General features: G+C 44.2%; 2 protein-coding genes across 8 annotated transcripts in view; both read right to left on the bottom strand.

Moving 5' to 3' along the window:
• The window catches only part of LOC104020332 (uncharacterized), a 56,682-nt gene extending 54,434 nt beyond the window's left edge, over positions 1 to 2,248 (bottom strand). Inside the window, exon 1 of the mRNA XM_087730672.1 lies at positions 2,187 to 2,248. The gene's annotated coding sequence lies outside the window, so the exon portion shown is untranslated. The remainder of the gene's footprint in view (positions 1 to 2,186) is intronic.
• A 1,016-nt stretch (positions 2,249 to 3,264) lies between these two features.
• On the bottom strand, positions 3,265 to 27,304 carry IQCB1 (IQ motif containing B1). Of its 7 annotated transcripts, XR_015698906.1 has the most exons (16): positions 26,893 to 27,201; positions 26,460 to 26,742; positions 25,470 to 25,632; positions 23,672 to 23,801; positions 21,155 to 21,248; positions 20,016 to 20,115; positions 19,456 to 19,628; positions 16,701 to 16,813; positions 15,483 to 15,592; positions 10,488 to 10,630; positions 9,913 to 10,061; positions 9,334 to 9,462; positions 8,797 to 8,953; positions 7,464 to 7,693; positions 6,586 to 6,734; positions 3,265 to 4,257 (listed from the first exon to the last, which is right to left on the bottom strand). XR_015698906.1 is itself a non-coding variant. In XM_087732666.1 (15 exons), exons 2-14 carry the CDS (start codon positions 26,575 to 26,577, stop codon positions 7,464 to 7,466), a joined length of 1,809 nt encoding a protein of 602 aa, XP_087588792.1. In that variant the 5' UTR covers positions 26,578 to 26,742; positions 26,893 to 27,201; the 3' UTR covers positions 3,265 to 4,251. The 7 variants fall into 7 exon arrangements, 6 of the variants coding, with proteins under 6 accessions (XP_087588792.1, XP_087588790.1, XP_087588791.1 ...); XM_087732666.1 differs by lacking the exon at positions 6,586 to 6,734 and having other exon boundaries at positions 3,265 to 4,251; XM_087732664.1 differs by lacking the exon at positions 6,586 to 6,734.
• Between the last annotated feature and the right edge of the window lie 15 nt (positions 27,305 to 27,319).

The raw sequence follows: 27,319 nt of genomic DNA on the forward strand, positions 1-27,319 counted from the left end.
ACCCAATGGATATTAAAGCCAGAAAAGCCATAAAAGCATTCAGTCCGCTCCTTTCCCTTCCCTCTGTGACTACTGGGAGCTGTACATCATCACCTAGTCTGCAGTAGGCTTTTCTTACACAGATGAAGCTTAAGAAGCTTAAAACTTTGTAAATGCTTTGGAGCTACCGTTGTTGTCTTGTGCAGTGCTCTACAGACAGGGCAGCAAGACTTAAATCTGAGACTGCAGCTGGGGTTCTCTGGTTAAAGGCCTTAAAGGAGATCAACATAAGCAATGCCTAAAGATGGGAACCAGACCTCAAACACAGCCCATCTCCTGTCTGGGCCACAAAAGCAAGGGGACAGACTCAAAAACAGGCTAGGATCAGGAGTCTTCTGGGTTACAATCACCATAGGAACCACTTATTTTGCTTTTGGAAATATGCCCTTCAAAGAGAGTGAGGAGAGACCCTCTCTCTTTGTGAGGGAGGCTGTCAAAGCAGTCATAGCCGATATCGAGGCTTTCTGTATTTGGCTCAGCAGCTCTGCGCACACTTTGCTGTCTGGCTGTACAATGCCTTGGCTCATGCACCCTCATCCATGATGGAGCTCTTGGGTTCTACCCCAGTACAAACCAGAGAACAATTAGAGACTTGCTTTAATCAGAAGCGATTCTTCTCAACAGTATGGCACTAAAGGCACGTAATTTTTGGCAATATTCAAGAGCGGTATCTCAAAATCCCAAAGCATACATGGCCTGTCAGCGCCCAAAACAGCTCCTGGAGCAGCTGGTGAAATTAAGAGAGAATTTCATTAGAGGAGGTGGGGAAGAGCACCCTAAACAGAGGATTTAGGATCTGTGAGATGATGGCTTAGGTTCTGGATTTGACTTAAATCTTTCTAGGTCTCTGATCTGCTCCTCCATCTGTAAAACGGGATCAATGAAGCCTCCCCGACTTGCAGGAGGGCTCCCAGTCTTAATTGACATCTGTGAAGCATTTTGAGAGCCATGAATGAAAGAGACCATTACCAAGCCCTCAGGCCTTCTATAATACCAACAAACAATGCAGAGTTGTTTATAATGCTTTTCAGTGCCACAATGACTAGGAAATGAGGGAAGGCAAAAGTGTTAGATGCACCCAGCGCTGCTTTGCTGCAGTGTAAATAAAAATGGTAGGAACAGGTTTTATAGATTTCCCTCCGGGGAATTCTGTCGTAGCTACTGTTTTCAATAATGCAGTAAAACTTCTCCCTCTATGGATTCAAACAGATGCCCTTGCTCAGGTATCAAAACCTATTATGAATTTGGGAAAATGCATCCCGGAGTGGAAAACGTTATGAATCACATGGAAACGAATTAAGAAATGACTCACTCGCACCCCGCAGATTTAAAGAGCTAGGTGCTGCTCAGCCAGCCCTTACAACAATTAAACTCAGGCTAATACCGTACGAGAACACAATATTCCACCTTGCACAGGACAAACGCCCCTAGGCATCGAAAAGCCTCTAACCCGCCCATTTACAAAGTTGCCCCTGCGGTTGCTGCTTTAGGACCCGGAGAGAAGCAGCCGGGGGGCTCATCCGAAGGCCGGCGCAGCGAGGGCAGCAGCCCGCAGCCCGGGCCAGCGATTCGCCCGGAGCGGAGCGCTTCAGCCCGCTCTTCGGCGCCCGCAGGAGCCGTGGCTAAGCCCTGCGGGCGAGGGGCTGGCAAATGCGGGGGGGGGGGGCATGCGGGACCCCAGGAAGGAGCAAGTGTCAACCGGGGAAGGTGGGGAAGGGGTTGGGAAGCGTGTGTCTGTGTGTCCCCGCTCCCCGGGCTGGGCGCGGAGCTCGCGGCTGTGCCCGAAGGGCCCCGCCGGGGCGGGCAGACGGAGCTGGGGAACGCGACCCCGCCAACAAATCAACGCATGAAGGGCTGCGGGCGGCTCCGCGCTCTGCGCCGCCCCGGGAGAGGGGCAAGAGCCGGGCAGGAGCCGGGCAGAGGCAGGGAGGCCACCGCCGGCCCCGCAGCCCTCCCCGGCGCGCAGCCATTTGCCTTTGTTGCAGCCCCGCGCCCGCAAGGTGCGGCACCGGGCCGGGGCCGGAGCTGGAGCCCTCCCCTGAGGAGACCGGCCCTCGCAGCGCGGCGGAGGGGCGACGTCCTGCGGCAGCGGCTGCCGAGAGGGACCGGGACCGGGAGCTGCCCGCCCGCCGCCCGCACCTACCTACCTGCGGAGCCCACCGGGACGCGTCGCCTCCCGCCTTTGTTGCGCCTGCCCCGGCACCGCCGAGCCGCCGCCGCCCGCCCCCTCCGCGCCCGCCGAGCCGCAGCCAGGCCCCGGCTTAGCCCGTCGCCACGGCAACGGCGGGCGCGCGGCGGCGCGTGCGGCGCGGGTGGGGTAACGGCCGCGGGGCCCCGCCCGCCGCGCGCCCGGTGGGGGGTGGGGGGAGCGGCTGAGGGGAGGGAGCGGGCGGCGGGAAGGGGGCGGGCGGCCGGGCCCGGCGGCGCCGCGGCGGCTCCCGCGGGCCGGGGTGGAGAGCGGGAGGGGGCGGGCGGCTCGGCTCGGCTCGGCTCGGCCAGGCCAGGCCAGGCCACCCGCCCCGCTCCCCAGCCCTGCGCCCCTCCTCGCCTAGCGTGCCTGGCGGTGTCCGAGGCACCGGCGAGGAAGCCGGGGTTTGGGTTAGCTCTCGGCTTCCTCTTACGGGGCTTGGGATCCCTCATTTTCCACACCCAGTAGATTTGCTTTAGATTGACCGCCTCGGACGTCCCCAGTACCGGGTCACAGGTGGCACGTTGTCCTGAGGCGAGCGTGGCCTGGTGGCATCCGTGACCGCCGTCCTGTCCCAGCCTTGGTGGGCCTGTGGGGGTGGCGGGCGGCCTCGCTCCGACCAGGGGAGCTGCTCATCAGCCAAGGCGATGCCTCCGTTCTTCCCGAGCGTAGAACCGAGTCGCATCCTGCATTTGCAACTATTTTATTTTGATCCGCCATTCATTTTAGGGGTAGCAGTGCCAGCTTGAATGCCTCTTCCCTTTCAGACAGCAAGGACTTGGCAAACTTAATGGTTGCTTTCATTGTTTCTAGGATTAAGTGTCGCAGTTCACTGGCTCTGTCACGTAATGCTAGATTGAGCCAGGTCTTATTAGCCGTCTTGTATGTGTGTACCTTCACCTTGTCCCAAACAGGGAGGTTCTGGATAGGTGAGATGTGTTAAATGAAGTTTCCCTGATCAGAATTGCTTGCTTTCGTGGGTTTTATTAAGTGATCAAGTATAGGTAAAGACATTGTTTCTGTTTGAGGACATAATTAAATAGAGAAGACCTAAATTCTGCAGAGAAAAGCTGAATTTGGAAAGAAACAAATAGCACAGCAACCCTCAGCTCTTTCTGTGTGTTCAACACTTGATTCTACAAATATTTTTTCTTTCTGGGGCTGTCAAACTCCCATTTCACCTTAGTAGAAAGGGATTTCAGTAGCAGTGGGCTCACACAGCACCCTCCACTGAAAGCTCTTAAAACAAATTACAAACGCAACGTACGAAACCTCCTCAGTAAGCCTCATCTGACGGAGGAAAAGACAGAGGCAGAGACAGAATGCACTCAAGGTCACAGAGGAGTTCTCCGGCACAGCTGGGAAAAATTGGCAGAGCCGCGGTGTCCCGACCTCGGTCCTCAGCTGCCAGACCTTGCCCCTCCGTCCCAAGGAGGCAGCCAGAGCGAACCCAGCCCTGCCTTCAGGGAGGGCAGGGGAGAGGGGACGGGAGGCACCTGTCCTCTAGCTCCCCTTGGTAAATCTGGGCCTGTATATCACTCATTTAGTAAACAAGCTCTTTAATAAAGAGTTTTTCACTGTACGCAAGGATGCCTGGAGGATGACGCGGTGTTACTGTGCTGTAAAGATGAATGATAAGGAGAACTTGGAGACCGATTGCGATGATCTTTATGGCTCCCCCCGCAAAGAGCTGCCTCTTTTTCTGATGCATGCTAATTTATAAATAGCCCCAATTCCACTACTTAGAGATAGCTTTCATTTCTCCTTGTACTTGATGTATGTGACAGTGCAGTGGAGAGCAGATGTTTGTACCGGGTTCTGCTCCCATGGAAATCAGCAGTAGAAGGCTCGGAGGCAAGAGGTGAAATAGCATCGGGGTTGTCTCCCGTCCTCAGCTCAGAGCTCCTGTTACAGCCAGTCTGAAAGGCCAGGAGACGCCCTTGGACTCAGCAGCGTAGTCTCCAGCGCATACCTGTGTCTCTGCTGGAGATGAGCATCCTGTGGTTTGCAGAGTCCAGTTACAGCTAAAGCTGGGAAAAAAAAAAAAAAAGTATCTGTCTGCATGAACAGAAATTTTCCTCAATTGCAGGAGCCGGCAGAGGACACTGCTTTGTCTCTGGCTCTGAAAGGGCTGAGTGATATTTTGTTTGTTTGTTTGTTCCTTTTGCTGCCTTCTTCCTGCTCCACGACTCTGGTGGCACCTTGGGCAGAAGAACAGTCGCTGTCCCTTCTTTTTTATCCGTATCCGTCAGAGGATTTTGTTTTCCACATTGTTTGCTGCTGCTGAAGCTGTAGCAATAATGCTCCTGTACAGCTTTACTTAAGGCAGGGAAGAAACAAAACCACATGACAAATCGGTCCAATTTATCACAGCAACAGAAACCTGCGATTCAGCTAAATCGCCCCCACAGGCCAGCTTAGACGGCGTCAATATTTAATGACCTGAGCGCTGCTGCCTTCGCAGCTCCGGCTTCACCACTGCCCCCCCCACGTCACAGCGTGTCCCCCCAGTTTGTCACTCCGCTGGTGGGGCAGGGCACCCCCGTGCTTCCTCCGGGGTGAGCAGAGTCTGCCTTCAGTGCTCGCTATCCGAAGCGGCACAGCCCAGACCTGCTGGGCACGACCAAATTCTGCCCCTTTTCCTACCTGGCTGCACCCCCTGTGCTGCACACGTTTATGCCCGAGTAACACCTCCCAGCTTTCTGGGCATGCCCGTGGTCTGTGGCAAGCAGACAAGGAGAGACCCATCTCAGCTCACAGCCTCTCCTACAGTCTTTTTTTGGGTGATCGTACAACCCAGACAGGACTGTTCACCTGGTAGCAGGCTGGAGGTGGCCTCTGTTCAGCTGTCTACGTCTGTTCCCATTATTCAGGCAGGAGTATTTTATCCCAGAAGGAGCTGCAGTGAAATAAATCGCCAGCAACATGTCCTGCGTGGGGAGCAGGAAGAGCTGAGAAGAGGACGAGCCAAGCTAGGCCAAATCCCTCCCACCCATGAGCAAAGGGGGGCAGCAGGGGAGCTCAGGGATCTCTTGCTGGGCCCAGGCTCCAAGCTGGCCACAGCAGCTGGCATCCGAGAACACCTCCCAGCTCCATCCTGGCACGCTGCGGTGGCTCCTTTCTGGCGTGCTCTGCCTGGGACAGTGATGGGAACAAGTGGCAGGTTATACGGTTATATGTGGCCACAGGCACGTTCCCTCATGGGTCTCTTGCCTTGGTTTGCCTGGTCTGTAAAATGGAGATGACTGAGATCTCCTGCTGACAAGCACAAAGCAAGAAGAGGCATTTTTATTTACCAGGGCAGTGGTGGGGTGGGGGAATTTGCACTGCTGGGCTCATAATAAACGACCCAGCAACTTGAATTCCTCCAGCAAGACTGCACCTTCCACCAGGCTCTCTGTTCACTTAAAACCCCCCATTATCCAGCAAATTGCATATTCCAAAGGGGAAGTTCATTATCCACTCCAGTGGCAGTGAGTGGCAGAGGCCATTACCATTACAATAAATGGCTTTTTGGTAAGATGGCTCTATAATTCACTTGGTATTTAACACTGGCCACGGGGGCTCATCTCTGCATCAAATACATTAAGCAAAGCACCTTTGTGAACATCCCCCTGCGCTAAAGAGCAGTTATAATGAGGGTGATTAGGAATAAACATAACAGCAGAGGCTGCTGTCTCAAAGTAGTTTGGGTCAGCGGCAGAGGGGACTGTGATGTGCACCGAGGACTGACGTGTTTGCGAGGGAACGGCTGGCTTGCTGCAGTTCGCCCGGCGACGCTGGGCCTTTTCCAGTGCCAGAGCTTGGCAGCTTCCATCCCCTGCAGCGCGTGGTGGCTGCCCCCCAGCCCCTCCACGCTGGTGGCTGTAGAGCACCTGGCTGGTTATGGGCACGGCCTGAAACCAAGGGCAGGGCTCTGCAGAACAACATGTGCCTCAACAGACACATGCAAGTGCCCTGGCAAATACTTAACGGATTGTTCCGCTTGTTAACTCGCCAAGAAAGGAACTGAGAGCCAATTCGGTGCCTTCCAAATCACAGCTCTGTTAAAAAAATTAACATAGAGCACAGCTCTTCCTCTTGGCAGCTGTCCAGTTATTAATTTCAGTGTATCAGCTGCATCTGAATGGGCTTGGGCTTCTGCCCACTATTTCTGTTTATTTGTTTTCCATTCATCTCCACTAAAATTAAAACTTGAAACCTTCTAGAGAGAATGGAAAACAAACACGCTGAACCAGTATTGCTGCCCACATACAACTGGCAGAAATCACTGCACTTTTTCTTCCTCTGCAGTGAAGCAAGATCTAATTCTTAAGACTCTGTGGGCCTCTCACCTAAAAAATAGCACAGGCACCTACCGCACTAGCTGCAGCCTTGAGTGCTCCTTGCTTTCTGGGCACATCGGTGAGCAGCAGCCTTTGGCCCTTGACTGGAGGTTTTTATTGTGTACCGGCTCACAGTGACTGCAGAGGCCCTGCGCTGGAAACCCTTCTGGATTAAACAGCGTCTGCATGGTTTAAGAAGACAGAGCTGATGGTCCAGATGGTCACACTGAGGCTACAATCCCATATAACAGTTTGGACTGCGCCCATGTTACAATGCACTGCATTGGCTGTGGAAAGAACTGCGTGCTTTTAAGGGAAAACACATATAAACCAACAATATTGGCATTTTTTTCCTCCCCTTGCTTTTTCCCTTGGTGCTATCAAGAGGCTGGCGAAGGTTCCTCAGGCCAAGTTTTTCCTGTGCTGACCAGAGTTAGCTGTTCTACCCTGCCCTAAGCACCCAGCCTGCCTAGCACTTGCTTGGCTTCTTATTGGCGTCTTCATTTGTTCTGAACCCATCTTTATCTCAAAGCACATCACCCGATAAAATGTTTTGCTATAAAAGCCCAGGCTTTTACAATGGAGTGATTCTTTACGCATCCAAGTGTGAATAAGAACTGAAAAGCCAAAGGTTATGAACTTACTTTTAAAGTGATAAAAATTACAAAATATCCTCATTTACAACTACAGTATTTAAATCCTATTTGCAACAGCACAATCAATAGGATCTAACTGTTGAGTATAGGAATAGATTCTTAATAGGATAAGTAAAATGCACTAAAATAAGGCTTTGGTCTTTTTCAGTGCTTTGTCTTACAACTCAAGTGTTTTCCTTCCTTAAAAACACATGCAAGTGAATGCATAGTGCAAGGTATGAGTTTGGCTGAGTAAGAAATTCTTCTGCCTGTTACCTAAAAGGATTTCTTTCCACCAATAAATAGAGTTCCCAGTTCTGCATTTAGGGCATCATCAGGAATGACATCATCCTCCTCAAACTCATCTCCAAGCTTCTTCCACCATGGCCAGCGACTGTATTTCAGCATAGTGTTGTGGGATTGTCTTGCCTTGGTAGCTACAGGGACTGATCGACTCATAAAGACATCGAGATCTTTTTCTGTGGTCTCTGCTAACCCTGGAGCATCTGTAAGAACAAAGAGAACAGTTTTCTGTATTTTGGTTTTTTTTAGGCTGCAGTTTTATGAGTATTTCAAACAAAAAAAGAAGGAGCGCTACCCTCCCGCTTCCCACTGTCCTAGGTCACTCTTTCCCCTATGCTAGCATTACAATTTTACGGCTGCATGATAAACCTGATTGGAGAAGCGATCCAAATTAAGGCTAATCTGAAAAAATAAATACATAATGGGGGAGGGAGAAGAAGGGGGGAAAGCAGGACTACTTCATGCAGGTGCAGTAGTGGCATCCACCAAAAGGACTTCTTGTGAAACTACGACCTAACAGAAAGAGGATCTCCTGGTCGCCACTGCTGGATCAGCGCTCCCGGCGCAGGGTGACATCAGCGTAGTGTTTCCAGCGCTCTGGCGCAGCGGCACTGCGTATTCCCTGCCTGGGGGACCCGGCGCAGTGTAAGAGTGTGCTGCTGATTTGCCTGGTCAGGGAGCGATGAGCTGCAGTGACACAGCACGTGACAGACTAAGTAATGGAATTCAGTAACTTGCTGAATTTTGTCCTGGCTTGGGTGCTCTCTGGTGGCTGCAGTCTGCTATTCTCGCTCTTTCACTCCAGGCTACTTGTCTGGAATTAAGATAGCACAATAGTGAATTCCGTTTCAAATAAAGCCAGGCCAGAGAAACTGAAAACATGACTCGGAATTCATAGCTCAAAGACTTCCCTCTTTATCTGGAAGAGGTGAGAGCGCTTCAACCAGCAGCTGACTTACAACACAAGAAAACAGACCAAAGCAAAAGAAATGTAGAGGAAGAGGTCGTGTGAGATCCCCTTCTTAGAAATTTTAATGCCTTTTACAGGGCCATTGCTTTTCTTGCGAACATAGAGAGAGACTTATAGCAGAATAAGCTGCTCACTGAATCGCAGGTGTATCTACTTAACCTCTAGCAACACCTGGATGATCTCTAACAAAGCCCGAATCTCAAGATAAGGCATATGGCAAAGGAAGAAAGCTATTTCAGTTTTGAAATGAGGCTTTACCACTGTTCCCTTTAATTTTCTCTCTAAATTAGTTTAATCCAAATGGTAATCAAAACTATGACCGGAGCAGTCACATACTCATTAGCAGCTCCACATCGGTGTTGACCTGAGCCAGTAATGTCTCTCTCCGCTGCGCTGCTCTCTGATCCAGTCTGCTCCTCAACAGGAACTGTGCCAGCTTTTCCTGAGCCTGCATATGTAATTCTTTACTCATTTCTTCTGACATTTGGGAAGCCTGGAGGAAAATAACAGTTTATTACCATTAGGAGCTGGTTATTTTAAATCTTTTGGAGGCAGAATAATGTCTAAACAAGAAATGCAAATGCTGTTCTTAATTGTTAACTGAATAATTTTGCTTCCTCTGCAACTCTCTCCAAAACTATCCATCATCGAGTATATAAATTTTCCAATTACAGTTTGCTTTGATCCTTTTTATTAGATTAATGGTTAAAATCCCCAATATCCTAGTACCTTGCTCTCAAACAAGCAGGGTTAATATATGCATACCTCACATGCATTATCTTGATCAGAATTTATGAAGCTGAATATATTTCATCCCAACAGTATTTTCTGTTGCATCATTAATGAGAATTATGAAATGACTAAGAAACAGACCGGATGCAATTTGATGTAGTCATCCACCTTCTGCTGCAAAGCCAGTCTCTGCTCATCAGTCAGTCCCTTGGGATCTTTCCAAGGAGAGAGAGGTCTCCTCCTCCTTCTTTTTTCCAAGAATTTACAAGCCTTTGTAAAGAACATATGAGAATATGACAATCACAGACAGGAAGTTTGTCTTCTCACTTTGTTTGTAATCAATCAGTGAAAGAAAAACGTTTCAGTACTGCATCTGTTAAAGCATAAATTTAGATTTGATGCTAAAAAGACAACAAACAACGGTCAGCATGAATACTAAATAGTAAGTAAAAACACTCATAATAAATTAGTGACCCATCTGTAGTGTGGTGAAATCCCAACCTTAGGTTTCAAAGTGGAAGCTCTTGTATTTTAGTTACAAGACTGTGTATGCAAGGTTTAACCCGTCTAAGCAACCTGTGGCTCTAGACTACCATCCTCTGAATAATTTTTTAATAAATTATGGCTACCTCGACAGTAAGAGAATCAACAGAGCTTCTTGAGGCATTGCAATAATCTACTCAGTCCTATCTAATGCTAGAACAAAATATATATACTTACTGCTCTCTGAATGATGACAGCTGCTTTATACTCCTTAAGAGATTGTCTCTGTTGATGAAAATTTCTTCTTGCTCTATACCCTCGCCAGAACCTCTGGATAGTTAATGCTGATTTCCCCTCCATTTCCTCCATGTACTTATTTACCTGACCTACAAATGTAACAAAAATCCAGTAATAAGTCTGTGGGTTGGGATCTCTTAACAATTTGCATTTTTAATCCTCAAACTAGATAGTGCCAAAAAAAGTTTGGGTGCTATCAGTTAAAAACCCCTCTTCATCCAAGGTCTGCTAGCTATGGGGCATGTCTCAGAGACGTGTAGCTGCAATGGAGCTTTGTAACATGAGAAAACTGGGTCTCCCTTTCTCCTGCACCATTTGAAGGCAGCAGATCTTGATCAGTAGTTACTGAGCCCTTGTAGAATTAGCATGTTCTCTGTCAGATAATTGGGTAAGGAGAAGGGACAGTAAGACTACAGTGCAAACAGACATGCAAGATTAGGAAATACATTTGGGAAACTGTTCTTAAGGAGACCCAGACAGTTTAATCTTCTGATATAGTTTAATATAAATCATACTGGCATGGATTATTTCCAGTAAGGCCAGCTGTCGTTCATGGAAGAGTCTCATGGCCCTCTGTCTCTGAAGTTGCATTTGCAGTTTTAGAGCCTCATCTTCCTTCTGTTTTTTTAAATGCTGCAGCTCCTGTTCCCGTTTAGCTCTGCAATACACAAACACATTAACAATTAGCTTAAGTTGTACGTTTCTTAAAAGCATCTCTTTCTCTTTGTGTTAAATGGTCCAGCATCGAGGGAGGAAATCCACAAAATAATCTGCCATCCCAGCTGTTGGCTGCAGGACCACACCAAGCAACAAGAAATCACCTGCAAGCGAACAAACTACCACACTATCTATAGCCACAAAACATTCTGAGCCAGTCACTCAATCTGGTATCAAATCAAAGGATGTATTTTTACTTAGGATAAAGTTCTAAGGGCCCTGAAGGGAACGATGCTCCATGTGGGACATTCCCAGTCAGCATGAACTAGACCAACAATTTTGACTCCATCATCTGAGGAAGCAGTAAAGCGACATTAGCCATCTGCTCCAGTACGCACCTTTTCCAGCGCATCCATCAGCATGCATGGCACCTGCTTTACATAATACATACTATTATTTTTGTACCGACTGCAAGAGTAGGTCAGAATGTTGGCTGTTAAGGCTCACTTCTTAAATTTGGAGGGATTTTTTTTCTCCAGGAAATAGAGACTGACACATTTTCTGCATCAACTTTGTTAACAGAATGCTAGGTAAGAATTTTCTTGCAAATTCTTCCTGATCTGCACTAGTTGTTGTAATTTGATATTAGGATGTTGCCCCACTGTGCTTGGCGTTGGAAAAGCCCCAGCAGATGTTTCACAGATAAGACAACTGAAAACTCTGTAACTGGCCCTGGAGTGTTTAAGCTAATAATAGCATGTATATCAATTATATATATGCTAACATATTAACATAGAGACTAATATATTAATACTAAATATACTGATGTATTGATACTAATAATTATTGAGACCACTCCGACATTCAGTGAAGCATGAGGAGCTGTGAGGACCTGACCTCATTAGCAGCTTAATGCTCGAGACTTTACAAGTTTAACCCACAATGAGGTAATGATGTGACTCCTTCTCTTCTCCTATTGCAGCAAAATCACTTGCCCACTTAGGACCCGAGTACCCCCACTGGGCCCACTGCCCTCAGTTCTGCTCTCCTCTAGCATTTTTCCAGGGACAATGAAAGGAGCACCTTAAGCGCTAGGAAAGAGAACAAATGGACAGAGCACAGGCATAAGGGGTGCCAGAAACGGGAAAAAAAAGCCGTAGACTAGAAGTAAAGTCCAGCAATTTTGGTATTGCTGCATGTCACATAACTCAATAGTACTGTGAGTCTAAAGGTATTTGCGTGTTTCCCATCGCTACTATAAACCGAGTTGTAATTTTTGCACCAACCATACTTTCTCCTCAGTCTCCGTAACTGGCTGGGAAAGATGGGATGGAAGCTATTGTGTAAAAGAGATGCTCTGGATTTAAAGATCTGGCCCTAACTGATAAAACAGCCTCCACCACGATCTGAGAGGCCATAATCCTTTCATGACAGTAATGCAGACTTGAAGCGTGCCCACACATCTACCTACAGAGACAGATCATGATATACGTGATTACATCACAACAGTCTCAAGGAAACTAGAGGTTTTCAGCCCACACATTTCTGCGTATTAGAGCTGTAAATCTTTGCATTTTTAATCCAGGCAGGCACACATTATACTTCTAAGCAGAATGATGTCACAGGATCAAACAGGACTTCTGATGACATTTTCTTGATAAAACTATTAATAATTTTCCCTAGAAAAGTTTATCAGCTCCACTAGGTGGAAAACTACAAGAATGTTTCATGAACTTCTCAGATGTGCATCTGTGAAACTACTAATAGTGCCTGTCAGGTATTTAAATGTTTCTTTGATACCGATTCTTTCCCACGTAGTCTGCAAAACACGTGTTCTTCTTCATTCTCTGTTCCTCCTAATGACAAGACATATTTTCTTGCACAAGACCACGCTGTGACAGGGAAATGCCTCTGAACAGATGCAAAATCACACAGAGTAAGAGCCAAGCTTCCTTCAGCAGTTCATGGCACAGATCAGCCTCCCTCTGATCATCTCTTTATGTATATATATAACCATTTGGGTTTTGACACATGATTAATACAAATTATTGCCATTTTAACAGTTCTACAATTAGCTATGTAACAGTGAACTAACTTCAAGGAGAGATTACAGGCTTTAATATTCACTGAGGAGACATTTCTGAAACCACAGAGTTTCAGGAGTTTATAAGTTGCAAAGTTTAAGATCTTCCACTGCAGCTGCAGGTGAGCCAAGTTTGGAGTTTCAACCCCAGCAGTATTTAACCACACTTGTTCTAAAATAAATCTGTGAATATAACCAAACCCTGACTGTTCAAAATTCAAGAGTCCTCTTGAAAGTTTTTCTACAGTCATGCTCGCAGTATTCCAAACACTATTTTTCAGCACAACACTAACTGCAGTTCGACCTACGCAGAAAAAAAACAACACTGGAGCTGTACAGTTACTATACTGTACTCAATACATTAGGACTGACTGAGCCATGAACACACAACTGTAAGAATATTAATACATTTCCATTCCTCTCAAGATTAAACACATTCAAAAGTCCATTTAAATGACTCAAGAACTACTCAAGAGGCGCACACTAACACAATACTGAAAATATGACACAAGAAAGTCAAGTAGCTTGTTGATTGCTGAGAGCCTTGCCACCCTTTCCCTTCTGCTTTACCATGTTATGTCTTAGCCCATCGTCCAAGTTTTCTGGGCTATGATTTTGTCTTGCAGGCTTGCAAGGTGCCTGATGAAGGCAGGAATATTGGCTCAAAGAGTATGGTGGAGTAAAAAGGAGTGACATGGATGTCATTCTTGGTGTTTCAGCCAAGTTGGCCCTCAATAGACACACCGCTTCCCCCTGCAAATCTTCCAGAATTTAAGGATTACACCCTAGATAGTCCAATATCTTCTTAATGCCAGTCTAGATGACAAATCGTAACTGTCTGCTTTCTAACACCTTGATCATAATGCAATGTGATTTCACTAATTGATTTCTAAGACCTAGTTTTGACACCATTGTGCTCAACGTGTGCAAAAAAAGGTTGAAAAAAACCTGCTGTGGAGCCTGAACTTGATTTAGATCCCTTAACTGATGTTAAATTCAGACTAAATTTCTCAAAAGAGTTAGCCTAACATGTGCTAACATTACTGCTGAAATCCTTCTTCAAGGAAGACAAGCATTATTTACATAGCTTCATTCTTCTGTGGTGCTCCAAGTCAGAGGACACTATTTCTAGGTCATTGAAGTGACTCCACTTCTGAGGGTCAAAGATTTTAAATATTAATGAAGAACAAGGTCTCGCAAGCACTATACTGAGCAAGCACTATGGTCCTTGGTTTCTGTAGCACTATGGCATGGCAGACTGGAAACTCCAGGACAGCTCCACATTCAATTTATGGTGGAATTTTCTGGCAAGTTAACTGTGAACCACTTAACTGTTCTACCACCAGCAGTACATCATCTTCTAGTGCTATTTAGTGCAATCCCATGATACAGTGTGGCGTACTTTTTTTCCATATGCTATACATTTTTACACTGAAAACATATAAAAGCATCATAGAAGTAAGTTTTTTCATGGAGAAGTTTGGCAGCTGGGAAGGGGACAGTTGGAGCTTTTGGCACCAGAAGCAGCAGTTTGGTACTGCTGGAAAAGCACATTGTTTGGATGTTTCTGCTGAAAGAATCTGTAGCAAAACAGCTCATATTGGCATTACATTACCTTTATTTTTCAGAAATAACAGCTGACTGGAAAAAGGCATCTTTAAGAAGAATGAACTCTTGGTCAGCCCAAACTTATGCCCTAGGACATGGGAACAAATCCTCAGGGAAGCTATTTCCAGGAGGACAGGAAACGAATGGGAATAGCCAGCATAGATTTATCACAGGCAAATCACGTTTGACCAGCCTGATTGCCTTCTGTGATGAGATGACTGGCTCTGTGGATGAGGGGAGAGCAGTGGATGTCGTTCTCCTTATCAAGGCTGTCATCACAGTCCCCCATGCAGGGCAGGGCTGACACTGAGTGGAACCTCCACAAACACAGAAAATGGGTCCACAGAAACCACATGAAGTTTAAATGGGAAGTTCTACACCTGGTACAAAATGACCTCATGAACCAGGGCAGGTTGGGCACTGACTACCTGGACAGCAGCTCCAATGAAAAGGACCTGGGGCTCCTGGTGGGTGACAACTTCAAGCATAAGCCAGTAGCGTGCCTTTGCAGTAACAAAGTCTAGTTGCGTTGTGGGCTGCACTAGCAAAAGCAGAGGCAGCAGATCAAGGAAGATTATTATTTTGCTTTACTCGGCACTCTTGAGGACACACCTGGAATATCGCCCACACTCTACTGGGCCCCCCAGTAGGAGACAGATATTGACAAACTGAAGGGACAGAGACTGTTCAGACAGGGACAATTAGGGCTATGGAATGTATGATATACAACGACAGGTGAAGAGGTGCACTTGTTCGGGCTAGAGGAAGGGAAACCTAATTTCTGTTTTCCGCTGCCTAAAGGAAGGGAAGACAGAGCCACAGTCTTAGAGATCCACAGAAAGGACAAGAGGCAGTGGTAAAGAGCTGCAACAAGGGAATTCCCACTGGCTGCAATGGAAGAACTCTTCGCAAGGCAAGGCAAGCAGCACCAGGACAGGGACCAAGTGAGATGGTGGGATCTCCATCCTTGGAGACCTCCAGAACTGGATACAGCCCCGAGCAGCCGGATTCCATTTTGAGGCTGGCCCTACTTCAAGCAGGAGACTGGATTAGATGACCTAAATTTTTCCTGTGTCTCTGTGACCTGAGAAAAACCAAACCAAACCAAACCTTCCTACTAGATTTTTCTCGTTAGTGCTTTTTACAAATCCATACTGTTTACCTGAAGCTTCTCTGTAAAGTGGTCACTGCTTGGGGTAGTTTTTTCAGCCTTTTCCTTGTCTGAAATCCCCTCCACGTAGCCTGGATTATACAAGCTGCTTGATGCTGCCTCTGAAATTAATAAAGCAGTTGGTAGAATATTTTCCCTGCATATAAAACCACTTTATTACTGCTTGCATATTTGGAACAATCTCCACATTTGGCGAAAAAACGTCAGTTTTCAGATGAAAATTCAGTATTTGTAACAGCTTGGGGAATTTAAGGTCCTAGAAGACAGTTATTATCATGACACCTGTACTTGCTCCAAAGGCAATTGATCTAATCATCTGGATTGATGCTCTCTGTGGTAAACAAATGAATCTACAGCACAAATATATATATATTAGCTGCCTTAATCAATGTTAGAAATTTGTATTTAAAACACCTAAAGCACTTGATATTTCAAATGGTGATTCAATCAAAATACCTACACACTAGAGAGGACAGAAAGACAAGTTTGGAGAAATAGCAGCAGGAAAAATGTTACATTTGCAGTACGATCAGAAGTCACTGAAATGCGAACATTCAAAAAAAAAAAAATCAATTCTACTCTTAAATGGAATTTAAAAAAAAAAAAACCAAAACAATAAAAAACCCACAAAGCACCCTGCTCTGTTGAAGATGAAAGCAGGTCTCTACAAACATAACTCTGATTTCCTTTAAAGTACTGTCTCTGAGAAACCTGCATGTAAAATTTTGGTAAGAAGCTCATAAAACACACATTGCCTCTTTTATTGGGAACACAGCCCAGAAAGTGTTTTTATTGAACATTCCCTCTAGATGACTTAATTCTATATGAATGCTGCCTAGAATTCAGACATCTAAATTTGTAACACTGATGTGAGAAAAGCAGATACAGTTATTTTTGTTTTGTAGTTAGCAAAACAAAATTATTTTTCCCCCCCTTCGGTTGTATAGAATTCTATGGTGAATCTGCAACAGAAAGTCAAACTCTTGAGTCACAGTTTCACACCTTAATCACTGGATAATTTCTTGATGTCTTAAAAAATAATGGAGAGAAAAAAAAATTAATAAATAGGAAATTTAAAAATCCATTAATATCGTGAAAAAATAACACAGGCTTTGAAAAGCATCACCAAAGTGATAAATCCATTCTAAACATATATAAATCATATGTAACCAGGATTTCTCATACAAAAGCCTCATTAAACTTCAGCACCTGCATTTCTCCTTTTCCATTGGATTGTTCCAAGTACAGCAGGTCCAACAGTTGACTGAGATCCCTGTCAAATCCTTTGCCAGTCCACTGTTTACTTAAAAGCCCTCTTAATCCTAAGAGAGAGAGAAGAAGCATGTGATACCGCTAAGGTGAATTTTTCTTTTCAGGATTTCAAACTCACAATTTTCAAGTCAAAAAATCAAATCTGATTCTACGTGCAAAGGAACACTAGAGCTGAACACCATCAGTCATCTTTGAGTTTCAACATAGAATATTATCAATGAGTATCTGGTGCTCCAACCATCACAGAGAAGAATTGTACAGTGATTGTAATTTTGTATGTCCAAGTCACTATCTATTGTGTCTACATAACTGGCAGTTAAAATTATCGATGTACTTTCAGTGTCTTATCAGTAAGTCATTGTAAGATATTAAAAGGATGTAAAGCACCATGCAAGTGCTAGGTTTTATTAGCGCTGCTTTCACATTTTTCATAATAAAATTCATTTATTTATAACTGGAATTCTTTGATGTCTTATCTGTATAGCATAGTCTAACTATGAATACATGCGCATCCAATCCCTGAGACAAAATAGCTTTTTAGGTTTGCAGTAGCTAAAAAGCACACTTGTGCTCCGCCCACAACACACATACACTCCCTGTGCTGCGCACAGGACGCGAGTAGACCACAACACATGCTTTTAGCTTTGTATCAGACAAATCCCAGAGCCTGACAGTTCTGCAGGGAGTTGGAGGGAAAAGGAAGAAGGGCAGGAAGCAGACACATGTTTGGATAGCCTCCTGAAGAACTGCAGATTCAAGTAACATTTCCATCTTCAAATCATTGTCCATAAGCATATTCATACACTAGGCAACTCCAACACTCACATATACTTACAGGATCTGGATATGGAGCACAAAGTCCTTCACGCAAACAGAAGTGGTACCTCTGTTCTATCACACATGCGCCATTTTGGAAAGCCGATGGCGGTTAAATACTTCAGGAGAGAGGCAGGTGAGACTCCAAACGGAGTCAGTGGGTGCCCTAAGGCTTCCTGAGCTCTGCAACAGCACGTAGTCTGGCTACACAAGGCAGTTCCCTCACAAAAGTCCTGTGGGTCTGACGCAACCATTTCCCAGTTTCTGTACAGACTACACAGCCATATGCACCTTTCAGCTATTGACAGGGAGTACCTCGAGTGCGCCTCTCAGATGTGTCAACCCATGCAGACAAAAAGACCAGGCCCCCCTGGAAACCTGATGTGCTAGTCTTGGAGATGTGAGGTTCAGGTGACGTCCTCACCTCCGGCAGGCTCCCTTTACTGACAGAAAGCTGACACTGAAGTACCTCACACTGGCAACGGTTATGAGCCACTGTGAAGCCAAGTTACTGCAATGAGATGGCCAGATGGTGGAAATGCTGGAATGCTTTCTTTGCTGCTGCTGTTCCTCAAACTATCTAAAGGATTCCAAAGCTCGAGTGAAAACTAATGTAAGGACTCAAACTTAAAAAAAAAATAGAGGAAAAACGTTGTATTTTTTTTTCTTAGTAGAAACAGGAAATGTGTATAGAAGAGAGATGAAGAGTCTCTAAATGACTGTGGCATATTGTGATTCTAGAGCAAAATAAAGCATAATCCTTTGATGGAGACTTGCACCTCTTCAGACAAACCAGCATTCTACAGCTGGGATGATCAGACCATCACAGCAGCTTCGCAAGAATCCGCAATGCGATACCAGCCTTAAGCATGTTATTTTCATACCAAAAGGAAGCCCTCCTCTCTCAATTCTGTAGGCAAGAGATGGCAAAGCTGCCCATCTGGTCCAGAAATTTATCTGGCTGGTACTGCCTAGTAAGTAGTCAGCAAAAGCATAAAAAAAAGGGAATTGGACCTTTTTGCCTAACATACCCACTTCTTACTGCCCTTGTCCCCAAAGGACTGAAGCTGCTCACAAGTAGTTTTGACCATCAACAACATCCAGAATATAAAAGACCTGGCAAACATCAAAGCCTCTTTCTTAGTCTCCATGGGCATAACAGGGGACAAAGGGGTTTCCTGGAGCTCTCTGCTAGGCTAGAGACAGAAACATTAAATGGGACATCTCATTAAATAATGAATAACACAGAGCAAATTATATGCATACTCAGCCTCCTCATCTAAAGGCATCAAGACAGAACGATAAACTCATTTCATGAATTCTTGGAAAGAGTTCATTCCAATCCCTCGGATATCAAAAGAGAGTCAGCGCCTCAGTAACAGAACAGCACCTATCAGATAAGCAGACCTGTAACAGCCAGGGTCAGAAGTTGGCTCTAAGTAAAACTTTCATGCTTCTGGATTAGTGAGCCTTAGCACACTGGCAGATGCCTGACGCACGGCTCTTACTGCGGCAGTCCTGGCACCCTGCTACTAAGATCTCTCAATATCCAGCCTGCACAAGAAAAAAGACGCAGAACATGACCCAGAAAGAAGTAAAGCCCATCAGGTTGGAAGCAACAAACAACTGCTTTAAGAGACAAGTTGCCACACGCAGAGCCCTCAATATACAGAAGAAAATAAATCTATCAGAGGCGTGGCACCTTAAACTACAATGAAAATGAACAGAAGAGAAGGAAAAAAACCCAACAACACAGCACTGCAGTTTCCATCTGTCTTGGATAGTTACTGAACCAAGACAGGAAACCTCCACCTTTGTATTTTTACAGTGAATGCAAGAGGAGGCCGAGTGATTGGTCCCATGTGTGTTTACAAACCTTTGTAGCGAGCTGTGAGTAACTTCACAAGCTGCTTGCAAAATTTTGCCACCAACAATAGCAGTTTTGTAGCAGCGTTTCCTATGACAGGGTTGGTAGTAGATGAAAGCTTATAAACAAGTTCATCCAGAACAGAGTAAAGGGTCTCTTCATCAACCTGAAGCAAGACAGAACTTTAAAAAGAAGAAAAAAAAAAAGGGCGGGGGGGTGGGGGGGGAACAGAATTGAAGTGTTAATTACAAACTACGAGCTTTTTAACAGTGACTTATTTTTAGATATGTCAGGCATTCAGCAAGTCAACATACCCAGCTAGCTGAACCAGCAATCTGATCCAGGCAGTACTACTGTTTCAATCAACTGATTCCCATTCCCTCAATTTAACAGCAAGATAAAGAAAATAGCTATTTTTTCTACTTCTACAACAAAGACCAGGGGAAAAAAAAACAACAAAACAAAACATAACAATTCTTGTATATGAAAAAGTTCTATTTCACCAAGCAGTACTGAACGGAGTTTTAAATTTAAAATTCAGAAAAATCAATGATATAAAAGCAACTAACCTATTGACCCTCAAAATATTGTGTAAAACAGACATCATTATAACTGCCGTTTCAACATCGTCTGTTATTAACAACTGGAGGAAGTGATCACTCTGCAGTACTGCAAAAAAACCAAAAACAAGCAAACAAGAAATCACACAATCAGAACCAGACTTCAAAATACTGTAAACCAAATAAACTTCACTATGGAACATAAGCCATAGCAAGTAAAACCAGATACTGTTTGTGGAACAAACTCTTTTATAATTTTTACACTGAAACTTAGTGGAATAAGTAAGCTACTTCAACACCCAAAAAACATGTTGAGCCCTGTTTTTCTGCCTTTGGATATCCCTCAGGCACTGGTGTTGCAATGGAATAAAAGCTTTAAAACCTTTTATGTTTCTTATTACAACAGTGGAATTATCACTGGTGCAACAATATCCGGAAAAGATAAGGACTTCAACCTTGACAGTTTGTTACACCTGGTTTATTTAATGCAAGTCCACTGATGTCCTTAAATCACCACTTTTTTATTCCAGTGTGTCACTGTCTACACATTTAGTAATTTTTGTGGCCATGTGTGTTTTTAGTTACATATTTTATGATCCTTAGGTTTTTGCTCTATATTAGAAACGAAACCAAATTCTGATTTTTAACATCAGTGTGATTAACATTGGTTTAATTGAAAGCTTATTTTGGTCAGAAGTGTATAGTGAAGTTTGTCAGATGTTTGTAAAATTTTCTGGCATGGCAACAACTTCAGAAAACTGTTTTCAAGTCCATCCACTTTTCAGAGCCAGCAATGTACTCCGGTCAAATTTCTGCATACGTTAATCACACACAGGTAAAAAGATTAACTGTATCTTATTAGGAAAAAAAAATCTGAATTTTTTAAGGTATACAATTACAAAGCAAAATCACAGGAAAACACTTTTAATGTTTGCTTCTGAAAGACTAGAAGAGGAACTCTTTAGTATTTCCCTTTAGTGGATCTTTTCCATTTTCAATATTGCTGTTTCTGTTGAGTGGACTACTTCAAGAGATTGATCTACTCCAATTTAGAAAACTAGGTGGAGATTAGCTTAAGAATGATTCTTGATACCTGTAGTTGGCATAAATAAATTTTCAGGTGTTTTAGGGGTTTACTTTTCCCTTACCGCATGCTGCTAGTTGAATATGCCCACCGAACAGCCAGCAGATGGCATCAGTTACTGTTTGGAACCAGTGTAAAAACTCTTGTTTTTCTTCATCCTAAACAAAACAGAAGTAGGTAAAAGCATGTGTACGTATCTTCACTGAGGACTTCAGCTTGATGTAGTGGGAAGGTTTGCATGCTTCCCCAATTTGGAGACCAAAACTCCACCCAATTCCAAATGAGGTTGGTGAAACTGCAGGAACCAGTCAAAAAAAATAACTTGTGAGTCCTTCAAGGCCAGAGATCAACCAAGAAAATCTAAACATACTAAAAAAAGCATCCATTCCTGAAAACATCATAACAGGGAGAGAGAAGTCTTGTTTACTCCTTTAAAAATATTTGATAGCATAGGAGAGCTAAGAAGACAAATACAAATACATCATATTACATACAAATACATCAATACAAATGCATCATAGATTTAATACACAAAATGGGAAATACGTTATTTAAGATTACGTTATTTAAGATTACGTTAAGTTATTTATTACGTTAATATTTAAGTTATTTATTACGTTATTTACGTTATTTAATAACGTATTTACGTTATTTAATACATCATATTACATACAAATACATCAATACAAATACATCATAGATTTAATACACAAAATGGGAAATACGTTATTTAAGATTAAAGCACAGGAAAAAAAGGGTACAAAGTGGCCAAGGACACAGTTAAAATGGAAAAGGTTCCTAAAAACTGGCATGGTGAGGCTTCAGAAGCACCTCCTACTTGGAGGCCTGGGAGCAAACACCAAACCACTATTAAGCTGAAGTTTGATCAGTTTGCCAAACGGACTATGCTATGTGCTTGCCTGTGATAACACTGGTCTGGAAAAAATGACCAGGAAGAATCCAGGTCTTCATACATGAATGCACATACATGCGCACAGTCTAGAGTCTGTGTTCCAGGTGTGAGCCACAGGCCACTGGAAATCTAGAATCTTGGTGTGTGGACAGCAAAAGGGCTTTTGATAGTACTACATTGCTGACAAATGTTGCTACAAAGCACTTGGCCTGATATCTCCCACATTAATCGAGCCTCCACAAGTGAAACTCTGGAAAGCCTAGATCTGTGCTGTAAATCCCAGCCATCAGTCATGGTTTAACTTTGTATTTGGTTCTTACTGACAATAAGAGATACAAAATCACAGCAATAAGTTAAGCTGTAATATTATCTGTTCTGCGTTTTGGCAAAACATTAGTTTCTGAAAGCTATTTCAGTGCTTCCTTGACTTCAAAGAAGTTTTTTTGTGCAAAAAGCAAATGAGGGCAGAATAAACTACTAATCTCCACTGGTAGAGTGGGATTTCCAAAGTTCCACTGAGCAAGCACCAAGTCTCGGTGCCCAGTCACCTCTGAGACCACAAGGTTTAAAAGCTAAAGTACTAATTATAATGCAGACTACATTTGTATTCAAAAGAAATCTTTGCCCACAAGCATGACTCAAGTAGCATGGAAGCTGAGACATAATAAGAAAGTGTGGGGGAAATTACATATTGCGGATAAGACTCGAGTCTCCTGGGATGTCATTCAGGAAACTTCCTTAAGCACTAAATGCACTTCTAAAGTAGTCAACTAACAGAAAATATGTTACTCTACTGATACTTTCTGAGAATTGATTGTGTTTGTGGTGTTCAGCACAATACTCTGTATGAAAAGTTTGACTAAGTGCAAGAAGCCAGTGAGCCAAGAAATGAGATACTAAGGGGAAATGGGGATATTAAAAGAAACTATCAGAATCCATGAGGTTGGTTATTTCAATTATTCATGGGTTTCCTTTGTTGTTTTTTTTCCTTCTGATCCTGGAACTCGGACTGCTTCAAAAGCATGAGGGAACCTAGCTGGGCAAAACCCTTCATCTCTGCAAAGAGAGAGTGTTCAAATGTACAAATCCTACAAAGTCTGTCTTTGGGGTTCCCAAAGGTTCAGAAGCAGTGAGCCTTTTTGGAATTTTTTTGCCAATTTTGTGGCAGAAATTGTATGGCAAAACAAACTTCAAGAAATCTGATTTAAAGTCTTAAAACTTCCTAAACCTTTTTTGTAAAGCTGAATAAAGCAGTGGGAACAGAGCCGTTACAAAGACTGAACTAATTATATGCACAGTTAAAAAGACACTACCGTGACCGGGATGCTGCCTTTTGTAAGGCATTTTTTTCTATCATACTGCTCTAATTCTTCTATGCTACTTATAATTGCATTCCTTCCCCTGCCTTTAAAACTTGCAAAAAAGTAGTTACCAAACTCTTCAAACAAACCTATGGTAAGAAACTAGCTTTGCGCATGTAATGGACCAAATGCTCCACAATGACAGATTTCAGTTTCAAAGCTCCAAGGCATAAGAAAAACTACTGTAATTTCTGGAAAATAAATTTTCATAATACAGTGTCCCTAGAATACTATCCTACTTATACAATACGTAACCTTGGAAAGTTTACAGAGGCTCTCTGCTCTTTTAACTACAAAATTTAAATACCTTGATTGCTCGGATAAATCGTGCTTGCAAGCGTCTTCCCAAAAACAGCAGGTTGTCTACAGCTGAAGGAAGAAATTTCTTGTAAAATTCCTCAGGATCTTCTTTCACCTCTAGTCCTACACAACAATGACTGAAATGGGGGGGAAAAAAAAAATTGACCTGAATAGTTGAAGGCCTGTTTGAACAGCTTTGAATGAATGTCACGTCATCGGAGAAGAAATGCTTCACTGGCATGGGACAATTCAACACTGAACAACAGTTAACTACTGTGACTGGCTCCAAGGTAGCTGCCTCAAAAGGAAGAGGAATCACTGGCAGGCTGGAGACAGCAAATATATTACTACTTATTACAGCATGTCTCAGTTTAAAGCATATCCAAGGCGCTTTCTCCTTTAGCTTCATAGGATCTATTCACGCTCATTCCACATGTTAGGGAAGGGCTCTGATGGTCATAAATTTAAAAAAAAAGGCAAAATTAAAAGGGAGACAAAAATGTCATAAAGGAAACCTGATGAAGGGGGTACAGATCAGGCAACGAAAATATGTTTAAAAAAATATTACTTACCACAAAATCTTCAGCGAGTCTGTCTGTCTACGACTTTCCTCTAACTGAGTAATACATGTGGGCTAGAAACCAGTTCTCCAGATCTCAGTTTTCTTATTTTACTCACCGCAAACATGTCGGTCATTTCTGGAAGACTTTTTACAAGAAACTGCACGTTTTATGACTGGGAAGTTTTTCAATTCTTTACTCTGCACTGATACTAGTGCAACAAAAGAGTCTTCCTAACTTTTTATGAATTTTGCTTTCTGATACCTTATCTAGGCTTTGTTAGCCTTTTGTGAATGCACACACGTAAAGCTTTGCTTACCAAAGCCCTTGGAAAGCAAATTCTAGGCATGAAGCTGAGATTCATCTAGTTACAAAAGGACATTTTTATAGCTAAAATAAATTTCAGTTTTCTCTGCAAACTGAAATAGCTTATAGCGGATGATTAAGTATCACACAACTCTGGTGATAAATCTTGCATCTCTTAGTGAAATTCCTGGCATTAAAAATTCATACTACACTGCAGATATGACATAAATAAGAGATGGTTGCCTAATTGCTTCATGCCTTAGAATTTTGTTCCCTAGTTAAGCCAAAATCAAGTACAACTTGCAGAAAATTTAAAACTTATTATTTTTCCTGGCATCAAAGATTGAGATTGGATCACTAGGGATTTGAGTTTAAAGTTGTCTTATTTACTAGCTATGCATTAAACTTCATTATGCCAATCTCACAATATCACTACATCAAGCTACCTAGTCCATATGAACTGTGTGCTCTATTATGTTTAAAATGTAAAAAGATATTTAAAATAGGTATATTAAATAGATATTTAAACAGATTCAAGCCAAGCTGTGAGTCAATCAGGCTGAAGATTTTTGCAAGACGAAATGTAAGTAAACAAACTTTTAAAAATAACTGCAATTCAAAATTAGCAATTACTGGGTAAGAACTGTGACACTGACGAGTACTGTTCACAAAAAAAAGGTAAAGCCAACACAAAAACTGTTCCCACCAAACAGTTTACCCAGCTCTATGAAACACAATGCGAATGAATTAAACAGGACCAATTAGGCTATGCCTGACCCCTCTGCTCTTGACTGCTCCCTGCACTTTAACCCTGGCCTTTCCTGAACAACAAGCCTTGTTCTGGATGGGAGCCAAAGTATTACAGCTTGAAAAGAAAAAGAGCAAGATGAAAAGCCAGTAAGAAAACAAGAAGAAAACTTCTTAGCAATTTTTTTTTACCTTAGTATCTCTGCTAGCTGTGCAGCAGTAGCCCAGCCTCCACACAGTCGAGAATGGTCTTGTCTAAGGACCAGCATGCAGTACTGAGTAAGATCATAATCGTATATATCTTGCTTAATTTTTTTTGACTCTTCACACCCCAAGGAAGCACTATTTAAAATTCCTGTGGGAAGAAAGCAGGAGAGAGACAAAGAGGAGCATAAGATTGTGATGTGCAACATTTTTTTTCTTTTTCCAGAACATAAGAGGAATATGTGTACACAGAGCCAGGATTAAGGTAATTCTAAAAGTGCTAACAACAGCATAAAATATTTTCTCAGCATTTTTCACTCCTACAGCTACAACCCATTTCTTAGATTACATGACAATTGGGAAGGATAGCTAAACTTAGGTTTCCATTTTCTCATTACACATTTAGTAGTAAAACATACACCACCTGGGATATAGCCCATTTGTATGAATTTCCTAGGCCAGATAAAACCACAACCACTGTGAAACATATAGCTTCCTTATAATTACATCCCAATTTAGAACAGGACCTAACTTGTTTCTACTGTTTCTATGAGCAGTGGCTATGTGGCAAAAGGAAAGACAGGGGGAGTCACACAGGAGCTCGCGACCGCGTTTCTATGTTAAGACTTAAAAATTGAATACTGACGACCACTCCGGCTCTCTACCCAAAAGCACTGGGAGAAATCATTTCACCAAGTGCAAGATCCTTGCCCGCATCAGCAGGGGCTTACAAACACGGTGACAGCTGAGACGGAGAAAAGACTTCCTCTCCATTTGCTCCCCAGCTCCTCCTCCTTATTGTCGCCAAGCCAAACACCACTCAGTACCACTCTCAGCAAAAGCTGTATTATCAACCTTACAGAGTTTCCAGCCCTGCCAGAAATATTCCGAAAAAAATTCTGTATTTAAGGAGGCAGAAGGAAGGACTGTCCACACTTCACTACCTCACCCTTTTATTTTAGAAACGGTATTAATTACCCTTTAACTTCAGAAGTAGCAAGGGGATGTCCTGTTCTCTGCTCTCAGTGACCTGAGCAGCTAAGGCCAGTACTCGGGGGTCCGCAGCGGCCAGCCCCACGCTGGGCGCGTTGGCCATAGGAAACGGAGAGAGGCCCGCAATACCATCGACTCAAGCCTCGTTCCCTTTTTGTTTCAGTGCAGGGTGGGGTCCTTGAGCCACTGCTTCCACCAAACCTCCAGCTCCCGCACCGTCAGCTAGAAGCTGACGCTCCGCTCTGCGCCTCGGGCTGCAGGTCTCCCCCTGAGGAAGGAAACAAACATGGAGGAAAGCCCATCCACGATCCCTCCCGTCGCCTCTCGAGGCCGCGGGCACCGGGACTGGCTCGGCCGGCAGCGCAGGGCTCCAGCAGGGCGGCCCGAGCGAGGCCTCCCTGAGGGCCGCCAGCATCACCTCGGCCACGGGCAGGGCGGGGCAGGGGCCGCGGAAGGGCGCTGCCCGCCAGCAGGGCGGCGAGGGACAGGTGCCCTCTCCCACCGGAGTCACCTCAGCGCCCCCACGGCCTCCGCTAGTGGTGGTGACCGGTGCCACGGAGCCCCGGGACCGGCAACGCCACGGGCGGGGCCGTCAGGGGCGCTCTGAGGGAAGCCCCTTCCCCTCGCACCGCCGCGCGGGGGCTCCCCCACTTCGGGGCGGGGGGTGGGGGGGGTTGCCCACTGAACCCGCCGACTCTAACCCGACCGCGCCCCCACACCCCCCCCAGCTGTGTGGTCGCGGCCGCTCTCCACCAACCAGAGCTCTCCCCTGAAGGAGGAGGGTGTCATTTGCATATCCGCGTGCGGGCTGGCACCGCCGACCGTTCCACTCGTGGAAATCTACA

The sequence above is a fragment of the Nipponia nippon genome, unplaced genomic scaffold (genome assembly GCF_047370975.1).
Source record: "Nipponia nippon isolate SJK-2023a ecotype South Korea unplaced genomic scaffold, ASM4737097v1 scaffold_5, whole genome shotgun sequence".
NCBI classification, from domain to species: domain Eukaryota; kingdom Metazoa; phylum Chordata; class Aves; order Pelecaniformes; family Threskiornithidae; genus Nipponia; species Nipponia nippon.